At 31.4% G+C, this 11539-nt stretch overlaps 1 protein-coding gene across 1 annotated transcript; it reads left to right on the top strand.

The window, feature by feature from the left end:
- The first annotated feature begins 1440 nt into the window (after window positions 1–1440).
- On the top strand, window positions 1441–3052 carry LOC149259758 (uncharacterized). Its single transcript, XM_089377065.1, has one exon. The coding sequence runs from the start codon at window positions 1779–1781 to the stop codon at window positions 2199–2201; it is 423 nt and encodes a 140-aa protein (XP_089233191.1). The 5' UTR covers window positions 1441–1778; the 3' UTR covers window positions 2202–3052.
- The last annotated feature ends 8487 nt before the right edge of the window (window positions 3053–11539 follow it).

Here is an 11539-nt window from a genome sequence, read left to right as displayed (position 1 = left end):
TTTGCGGATAATAGTAACTAAATAGGTTCATTTTTTCATTGATATTACACATTCTCGGTTGCTTCTTTATTATGTAAAGCATAAATAGACTTATATTTGAACAATGTAAAAGTCAATTCTGGTCATGCGAGTTGAATCCATAAGAGGTATTCTACAGTAGCGATCGATGCAAAACAGCGAGAGGGAAAATATACCTCGTTCGCAGATGACAAACACACTTGGATTTCAAATGGCTGTGATTGCTCCTGTTTCTGGAGAGAAGAGTGTGTAAAGTTTTGCTGTACAAATGCCTGAATCCGCCTAGACCCACGATCACCGATTTTAGCTTCCCACTAGATGAATTCACAATTTCGAATTATTATGAACCATTGATAGTGTAGACTGCCCACGTTGTAGCTTTCTCCGGACATGGGCTGAATCATATGTGTAATAAAATGGGGGTGCATTTTGAATGCTAATTTGGCAAGAGCACATGGATTATAGAAATGAAAAAATGAAAAAAGGTGATTGCAAATTAAATAAGTTTATCAATATTCCTTGTAGCTACAAGCTTCATACAAAGTGAATGCTTAGTTCAAGAGAGGAAAGATCAATAACCATCTATGCCTAACCGTTCCTTTAAAGTTGTTTGTCAAGATCCTAACCTATCAGTGATGGAGTGGAGGTCCTTTCTGGAAAATAGAACCCTCCTTTTGTATGAACATTGAAATCGCCGTTGAGCAGTAATTTTTGAGTGGGTGCTGATTGTAGGTCCCCACTGAGGACATGTAAGAGCCGTGTCGAAATAGGTCCGTATGTGAGAAGCCATTATTGTGTGCAAGCATTATCGATGATCTCCGGCGTTCAAACGCGTCAGCTTCTTCATCTCGTCATCTTACTCATTTCTCCAATTCACTCATATGTAAATCGGCGTCGTTTAACTATTCTAGTTTTCAGGTTTTTATGGTTGGAATTAAGTAGTGATATTTGGTTGTTTAAAATGCATCAGTAAAATCATTAAAAAAAAACCTGGAAAGTTTGAATTTTGCAAATTATATCACTCAAATTTATATTTTGACAAATGTGTTGAATTCAAATAAAATTCCCTAAAAAGAAACTCCAAAATTCAGAACAGTTTAACTTAGGTGTAAATATAGTGTTTAACCTGGGCGGTGTAAATATAGATGAACAGTGAAAGCTCCGAATTATATGACGAATAAAATGCCACATAGGTAATGCCTGCCCTACCATCACGTGAAGCGGCAGGAAAAAGAACTCTGGTGTCCGCTAATGTCATAGTCATTCATTCACGTCCACAATCGAGCACAACCGTTGGAATTGCTATCATATACGAAGAATAGCATCATATCCCAAGAAAAAGAATTGTAGAAAGAAGTGCGGTACAATGACATGTCGGTCCGATTTACACAATATATTCACACTCCAATCAAATCCTATCTTCGTAAGTCCAACCTTCTCCTCGAGCAATCGATAACAAATATATCTCCACCGTTCGATAACCCTATTGAAAATGTCTCTCAACGATGCTAGTTGGGAAGATTTTTTCCGTTTAGCTGAAGTGTCAGAATATAAATACCTTATCGATAGCTGTATAAAATGGCCGATGGAACTCTGCTCATTTCTGGTAACTTTCCAATCCAGTCTGGTAACTTTCCAATCCAGTCCATTAGGTCTTCGGTTGTGAATTTGCAATTCAGGTCATGTAACGTGGTTAAGGGGAGTACTGACCGTCATCCATTGACCGTCATCCATTGTCTCACCTCGATTACGTAACGGTGATGAATTCGCCACAGAGATCAGGATCCTCTGGGACGAAGGGCGCTGTTTCACGGGAAAGTAAGGAACTGTATCGATCCTCTGATGATCAACTCCCTGTAATGAGATTGTTTCGGAAGTTCGTAAGAAGAGCAGGCGTATCAGTAGAATGTACCCACCGTGGCTGTAAGCCGGTATTTGAGGAGGAGGATTCCAAGTGCCAGGTGCCTCATGAGTGGCCACCTTTCGAGAATATAATGGGCGATATTCGGCCGAAGGAGTACGCTGTGTTTGGATCGAAATTAGGAAGAGGGGGCCTCGCAGAAAAGGGTATTGAGGTGAAGGGTATTCAGCCGATTATTGAGCAAACTGGAGAGAAAGAAGTAGTTAATGTTGTGGGGATGTATGCTTCCTTTCCGTGGGGGACAGAAGAAAGCCGTGATTAGTAGGCGCAAGCAACTTCATATTATATAACATATGCACATTAAACATCATATGTAGATTTCCTGATACCTAATTTGTTTTAATTTCATTTCATCAGTTCTCTGTACTTCGTTCCCGCGAGTAGAAATTCAATGGTGATATTTGTATATTTTTCCTTTGATTTATATTTTTCCATTGATTGGGATAATTTTTTCGGAAAATTTTCATGATTCGTTTATCTGTGCAAAAGCTTTTGAATATCTTGTATAGGAATTTTGAAACTGGAAGGAGAACCAGTCCTTCATAAGCTTTTTCATGGTGGGGCGCTCAATGCCCCACCTGGCAGGCTCTTTTCTGTCTCACATGTTGGAACATCTGGACGTGGAGGAACAGGCGTATCTTCCAGGCCTCCAGCCTGCCGCTTGCTTCCATTCTTCCTTCCATTTTGGGGTCTATGCCCACTCAGATTTAATTGGCTCCTTCTGCCTTTCACATTCTGTCATATGGTCAACAGCGTTCCTGTTTTTTGGATCTATCATTTTCTACAGCTATGGGGCTCGTTTTTCCCTTAGGCGCGGATCTTAATCTATTCGACTTTGTGTCTGTGTTAATAGCTTCATATGGTTTACATTCTCCACAGCTATACAGGCTTCGGGCCTTCTTTGTGTATGATCATTCCGACAAGCGACTGTGGTATAGTTTCTTGCGCCCATATGGTTTATTCATTATGCACATCATGAACAGATAGCCTCTTATGCTCTTTTATCTTATGCAATCCACGTTCCGATAATGGCTGTGGCATTGCTTCTTATGCACATATGGTCTGCCAATTTCTGCACTCCATGTACAGATATACAGAATGAGGCAATGGGTTTTCTTTGTACCCAAGATCTTTATATTTTCTCAATATAATATATACTGATTTTTCTTTCTAAAAAAATCTTGTATAAGATTTTTATATTGGATATTTGTGCAGATCCTTTTGAATATCGTGGTTATATCAAGATTGATCTTGATCTTGGATATTGTGCAAAACATTTTCAGTATCTGGCTGACTTATTGAAGGGTCGAATTTTGACATGCTAAAATTCTTCCCGAACTTCAATTAGCATTTCAAACTTTAATTCGTAGTTTGTACTTCGGTAGGTATTTTATTAATTTGGTTATTTTATATATATATATATATATATATACATATATTTAGGTGTTAATTTTGAATAGAATAATATAATTATATAAATATAATGGTGGGATAGATATAGCTTTGTGGTATATTCAACATTTTATAAAACATTTCACATTATAAAATAAAAAAAATTAATAGAAATTAATTAATTTTGTTATTTGATAAGAATATTATTAAAAATTGTATATGGTATTGTATTGTATTACATTATATTTATATATACAAAAAATGTATTCTATTTTTAAATATATTAATTGTTAATTTTCAATATCTTAGTATAATTATATAAATTTAATTATTTGATAGGTATCAATTTTTTATAAATATTAAAACGTTTACTCTAATATTTATTTCAGATTGTCAAGATTTTCAAAAATCTTTATATATATATATATATATATATATATATATACACACACACGGGGTAAACACTTAAAAGGGATTTGAACCTTGAATTTTACAATTTACATAATACTTCATATTATAGAAATTGCTAATTGAATTCTCCTCATGGACTAATTTCTTATTATTATTATTATTATTAATTATAAAAAATAATTAATATATGATTTGACCAAGATTTATCCATTTAATCATGAAGATTCTTCACTTGTAAACATGCTTCCTTAGGCTACCATGACTTGTCAATACCAAATGCCCAAAACCATATGATGTTGTTCACGTGATATTTTTTAATTAATCAATTTAATTAAAAGAGTTGAAAGAGCAAACCTATTTTTGAAATAAATATTAAATGTTAATCTATGATCACTACTAAAAAAAGCATGCTTCCTTAGGCTACCATGACCTGTCAATGCCAAATGCCAAAAACCATATGATGTTGTTCACGTGATATTTTTTAATTAATCAATTTAATTAAAAGAGTTGAAAGAGCAAAACTATTTTTGAAATAAATATTAAATATTAATCTGTGATCACTCCTAAAAATATATTAACTTTTAATATCTCATGGAGGCTACATAGGCATGTGTACATTGGAATAGGGCTTTTAAATTTTTAATATAATTATCAATACTTATTAGATTGATGATAGGATTTTAATGTCTATGTAATATTATAAAACATTCATAATAGTATATACAAATTAAATATTGAGATTATCTTCAAAGTGGTTATGTTTTTTAAATATTGATTAAAAAGATGCTATATGAAGAAGTTTCATATGAATTGAGTTACTATATTTTAGGCATGTTGTATTGATAAATCATGGTATTGACACATGACATTATAGCACATCTAATTTATAAATTAAAAATCTCCATGATAAAACAAGATTAAATCTTTATAATTAAGAATATTGTTTCATATTTTTTAAATATACATGTATTTAAATTATATATTAATTCTTATTATAATTAATAATAATAATTTAAAATATTAATATATTTATATATGAATAATATATAATAAAGTAAGCATTTAATGCTGATTATGGATTGACTTTTATCAATTAAGCTATTTAATTTTAGAATCCCTATTCCAATTTCAAGTAAACATGCTTCATCTTGATAACTAGATATTGATTAAATTACACTAAATACATAATAAAATAAGTATTTGATGCTTATTATCCCTATCAATCAAATTTACCATCTATTTAATTTTTGAAGCCCTAATTAAATACGAAAGAGAACAACTTTTAAAAAAGTTAAATATCTTTAAAACAATTACCCTACATTAAAAGCTCCAACGGTTAGCTCAATCGGTCAACTCAATGTCTTGCTAGATGGGAGGTCACAGGATCAATTCCTAAAATCTCTTGGGTCAAGTATTGCCGAGATTTTTCCAGTGGACATTGTCAGTGAATCACACAAAATTAATTAATTAATTAATTAATTACGCTGCATTAAGAATTTCATTTACACATCCTATGCGAACATAGCAATTCCATTAAAGCATTAAAGTTGTTTGTCAAGCTTCCAGCGGATCCGTGATGGAGTGGAGATCCTCAAGTTGGCCCTTGCGAACGTTCTGAGATGTGATTATATCTATATTAAACCCGTGGTTGGCATGGGTCGTGGACATAATCCTCACCTCAACTGGGTTGGTAAAGGTAATTTGTCATTAGGCAAGTAGCTAAATGATAGCCTGCCTAATTAATTACCCTGCATTAAGAATTTAATTTACTGATCATTTACACATCCTATGTGGACATAGCAATTCCATTAAAGCATTAAAGTTGTTTGTCAAGCTTCCAGCCGATCCGTGATGGAGTGGAGGTCCTTTCCGAAAAATAGAACCCTCCTTTTGTTTGAACATTGAAATCACTGTTAAGATATTTTCGAGTGGGTGCTGATCATCGTCGGGTCGCAAATTAGGACAGGTCAGAGTCCTGTCGAAGTAAGTCTGTATGTGCCATCCCGTTATAGTCTGCAGGGATTATTGACTATCACCCACGTTCACACGGTACATTAAAGTCGTTAGCATGTTCATCACCTCGTCTTCCTCATTTTTCCAATTTAAAGATATGAAAATGGCCGTTGCCTAACTCTTTTATGTTTTGGAAATTTCGTAAATTAATTCAACACCATCGCAAACTCGGGACCTTGCTTATTTTATGTTTTAAGATTTTTTTAACTCGATATTTTATTTATTTGTTTTGGAAATTTCGTAAATTAATTCAACACCATCCCAAACTCGGGACCTGACCTTGCTTATTTTATGTTTTAAGATTTTTTAACTCGATACCTTATTTATTTTATGTTTTGAGATTTTCTTTTTGTCATTGTATCGTATTTTTAGTTAGTTAAACGGATTCAACACCACAAACTCCAGACCATCTTAATGGTACTAATTAGTTAAATGGGTTTAACACCACAAACTGCAGAACATCTTAATGGTACAAATTATATGATTTTAACTGATTTGGTAGAAAACTCACCAAAAATGTAATTTAAACTTATAATTTTAAATGATTTGGTAAAAACTTACCAAAAATATACTTGGGAAAAGTCCAATCCTTGAGATAGATACACTAAGTCTATGCTCCGAATTATATGATTAATGAGATGCCACATAGGTAATGCCTGCCCTAGCAGCAGGAAACAGAACTCTGGCCTCCGCTAATGTCATATTCATTCATTCATTCATGGCATCTTCATATATTTGAAAATATCATCAGATTCATTCATGTCATCTTCATGTATTTGGATATATTATCAGATTCAGATTTAGATTCACATCCTTCGTTTTCCAATCTGCACTTCGAGGTTAGGATGTCTACAATCAATCAGACCCAATTGAGCACAGCCATTGGAATTCCTGTCATATACGAACCATAGCATCATATCCCAAGAAAAAATATTGTCCAAAGGACTACGAGGCCACAATTACAGGTTGGTCCTATTTCAAATTGTTACCAAAGTGTTTACAGTACACTCCAGTCAGATGCTATCCTCGTAAATCCCCAAGCTTCTCTTCGAGCAATTGATAACATATATATCCCCACCGTTCGATAATCCTAGTGAAGATATCACTAAAGGATGTTTGGGAAGTTTATTTCCGTTTAGCTGAAGTCTCAGAATATAAATACCTGATCGATCGCTGCATAAAATGGTAAATGGAACTCTGCTAATTTCTGGTAACTTTCCATTCCAGTCCATTAGGTCTTCGGTTGTGAATTTGCAATTCAGGTCATGTAACGTGATTAAAGGGAGTGCTGACCGTCATCATTTATCTCACCTCGATTCGATAATGGTGATGAATTCGCCACAAGCACCAAGAGTTCTGTTTCACGGGAATGAAACGAAGGAACTGCACTCGTTGTCGGGGTTCGGTGCACCCAATTAGAAAAAATAACCCAAATTTTGGTTGCGAAGAACCTGATGCTTACTCGTAAAACCTTGTTCTTTTGGGTGTGTTTTTAGAAGAACATGTACTCGAACTGGGTATTTGGAGACGAGAATCTGGGACTGGTTTGAGAATCCGGGATATTCCATCCCCGCAACATACATAGGAAGGAATGAATAGGATCACTTATTTACGTTAAGTTAAATTAATGAAAATGAGTTTTGATGTTGAGAATGAATACCAAAACATATATATAAAATAAGTAGAAAATATTTTTATATTGGTATGAAAAATATATATATTTGGTCTATAAGGGACACTTCATATGTATTTAAATGTAATACACGCGCACACACAAATATAGTATAAGTGGAAATTACTTTTATATTATTTATGAAAATATATATGTTTAGGTCCTCGGAGGACTATTCAATTTTTACAATAAAGCTTATTATGATTACATCAAATACTTATCATGTCTTTCTAAAGAGTTCAACACTTTATATATATATATATAATTGTACTTTATAAGTTAAATAAAGGTTATTCTGAGTGGTTATAAGAATGAATGAGATCCTCCTTATTTAGATTCAATTTTTACAACTGATATTATAAACTTTTCCTCGTATGATAAAACTAGACTAAATCTCTAGGATTAAAAATCTTATTCCATATTTTTAAATTTAAATATTTTTAAATTATATATTAATTTATATTATAATTAATAATAATAGATTCAAATATTAATAGATATAAATAATACATTTAATATTTATTATGGATTGACATTTATCAATAACGTGTAATGAAATAAATGTTTAATGTTTATTATACCTATCAATCGAGTTTACCATATATTTAATTTTTGAAGCTTATGAATGAGAATTACTTTTTAAAAAATTAAATATTTAAAATTATATTTACTAATATGGTTAATATAGGCTGATAGGCGTATATGAAGCATATATACAACTACATTTTCCAATATGGTTGATATACACCAATAGGCTTGTATCAAGGACATTAATACTTATTATGTGTATTCTTTTAAACACCAACTATTGATGATTATTAATAACCATATAAATAATAACAACCAAATTCTTATATATTTAACATATATTATTATATGATTATTATAATAATAATATTAACTCATAATAATATTATATTATTATAATAATATAATAGTTATTGTATTAATAATAATAATAATTATTATTATTATTGTTATTATTATTATTAACTCATAATAACAACCCATAACAACCCACTGTCCAATAATACTTAGAATTGTGATAAGTGGATAATAAACCCAAGGGATTGATAATAAAACCCAATGGAATAATATTAAACACAAGAGATTAATATTATAAACCCAATGTATATAAACCCTAAGAAAAATATTATAAACACTAAAATAAACATCATTCAGCATCTTAATTTTTACAAATAATGACAACCATATCCTTATGATTATTGTATTAATTTTATAATATTAATATTAATTAGTAATAATAATAATGGATAATAATATTATATAATAATAATAATAATAATAATAATAATTATTATTATTATTGTTAACTCATAATAACAACCCATGGTCCAATAATAATTAGAATTGTGATAAGTGAATAATAAACCCAAGGGACTAATATTATAAACCCAATGTATATGAACGCTAACATAAATATTATAAACGCTAAAATAAACATGATTCACCATCATTAATTTTTATATTGAGATAATCTTTATCACAATTCCATGTTGGACCATGGTTGACCGAGGAATAATAAACCCAAATCAACAATAAAGCCAAGATATTAATATTACAAACCCAAGGGATTATGAACCTAAGGGAATAGTATTAAAGCCAAGGGAATAATATTATAAATCCATGGCATATAAACTCTATGTGGAGACAATTTTTGTCATAATGCGAGATCGGACCATGATTTACCACAATTGACCATGGTTCGTTATGGTTGACCATGATTGATATTATAAACCCATGTTAATAATAAACCCAAGGGATTGATATTATGAACCCATGGGATTAATACTAAAACCCCAAGGGATTATGAACGCAAGGGAATGATATTAAACTTAAGGGACTAATATTATAAACCCAACATTGGTAAACCCTAATATAGATATTACAAACACTAAAATAAACATGGTTTATTTTCATAGTCACACAATCTTTATCACAACGCGACATTCAACTATGGTTGAACATGGTTGGCTATGATTGACAATGGTTGACCATGATTTATATTATAAACCTAAGGGAATAATAAACCCAAAGGAATAATAAGCCCAAGGTATTAATACTAAAATAAAGATTGTTGAATTAATAAACCCTAAGAATTAATATTTAAAAATCAAAGGATTAGTAAACCAAAGGGATTATTAATATTATAAACTGTAGGAACTAATAAACTCAACCATTCAATATTATAAAGCCAGGGAATTAGTGAGCCCAAGAGATAAATATTAAAAAACTAAGGGATCAAGAAGCACAAGTGATCAATATTACAAACACAAGAGATTAATAAAGCTTACCATGATTGATATTATAAACCCAAGTTAATAATAAACCTAAGGGATTAATACTAAAACCTCAAGGGATTATGAGCCCAAGGCAATAATATTAAACCCAATATAGTAATATTATAAGCCCAACATTGGTAAATCCTAATATAAATATTACAAACTATAAAATAAACATGGTTTATTTTCATGGTGAGACAATCTTTGTCACAATGTGACATTCAACCATAGCTAGCCATGGTTGGATATGATTGACAATGGCTGATCATGATTGATATTATAAACCTAAGGGTAAAACAAACCCAAGGGATTGATATTATAAACCCAAAGGAATAATAAACCCAAGTGATTAATACTAAAACCCCAAGGGATTACGAAGCCAAGGGAGTAATATTAAACCCAATGGACTAATATTATAATCCCAACGTATATAAATCCTAAGATAATTATTATAAACACTAAAATAAACATGATTGAGCATCATTGATTTTCATATTGAGACAATCCTTCTCACAATTCCATATTGGACCATGGTTGACTTCATAACAAACCATGGTTGGCTAGGGAGTAATACACCCAGGTAATTAATATTATAAACACAAATGAACAATAAACCCAAGGGACTTATACTAGAACCTCACGATTAATATTAAAGCCAATAATAAAAACCCTAATATTATAATCCCAATATTAAACTCTAAAATAATAAATCTAATATTAAACACAATATTAGAAACCTAATATAAATATTACAAACTCTAAGAAAAACATGGTTTATTTTCATTGTGAGACAATCCTTGTCACAATGCGACATTCAACCATGGATGGCCATGGTTGGATATGATTGGCAATGGTTGATCATGATTGATATTATAAACCTAAGGGAAAAATAAACCCAAGGGATTGATATTATAAACCCAAAGAAATAATAAACCGAGGGGATTAATACTAAAACCCCAAGGGATTATGAACCCAAGGGAATAATCTTAAACCCAAGGGCTAATATTATAAACCCAATGTATATAAACCCTAAGATAAATATTATAAATGCTAAAATAGACACAATTGACCATCGTTGATTTTCATATTGAGACAATCCTTATGACAATTCCTTATTGGACGATGCTTGACTTCATAACAAACCATGGTTGGCCGGGGAATAATACACCCAAGCAATTGATATTATAAACCCAAAGGAAAAATAAACCCAAGGGATTTATATTAAAACCCCACGATTAATATTAAATCCAATAATAAAAACCCTAATGTTATAATCCCAATATTAAACTCTAAAATAATAAATATGATATTAAGCACAATATCAGAAACGTAATATTTGAAACCCTAATATCAAACTCCATTTTTCTAATGTCACATTACAACATTGAATATCAAATTATTATTGGATTGACTGTCACATTGAGACAATGTTTGTGACAATGCAATGATTGACAAATTTTCAGACAAATGTGACATTCGACCATTGTTGACCATGATTGACTATGGTTGACGACGACTAACAATGGTTTACCATTGTTTACAATAGTTGACCATGGTTCATTTTCATATTAAGACAATCTTCCTCTAGGAATATGAACCCTTAAATTAATAAACCCAAGGGATTGATATTATAAACCCAAGGAATTAATATTAAAACCCCAAGGGATTATAACCCCAATGGAATAATATTAAACCCAAGGGACTAATTTTATAAACTCAAGGTACATAGACACTAATATAAATATTATAAACGACATGGTTAATTGTCGTTTACCATGGTTGATTTTCATATTGAGCTAATCTTTTCCA

This window comes from Pinus tabuliformis, chromosome 6 (genome assembly GCF_031772625.1).
Source record: "Pinus tabuliformis cultivar Carrire ecotype Pingquan chromosome 6, CPIR1, whole genome shotgun sequence".
Lineage (NCBI taxonomy): Eukaryota > Viridiplantae > Streptophyta > Pinopsida > Pinales > Pinaceae > Pinus > Pinus tabuliformis.
This window is presented reverse-complemented; position numbering and strand designations above follow the sequence as displayed.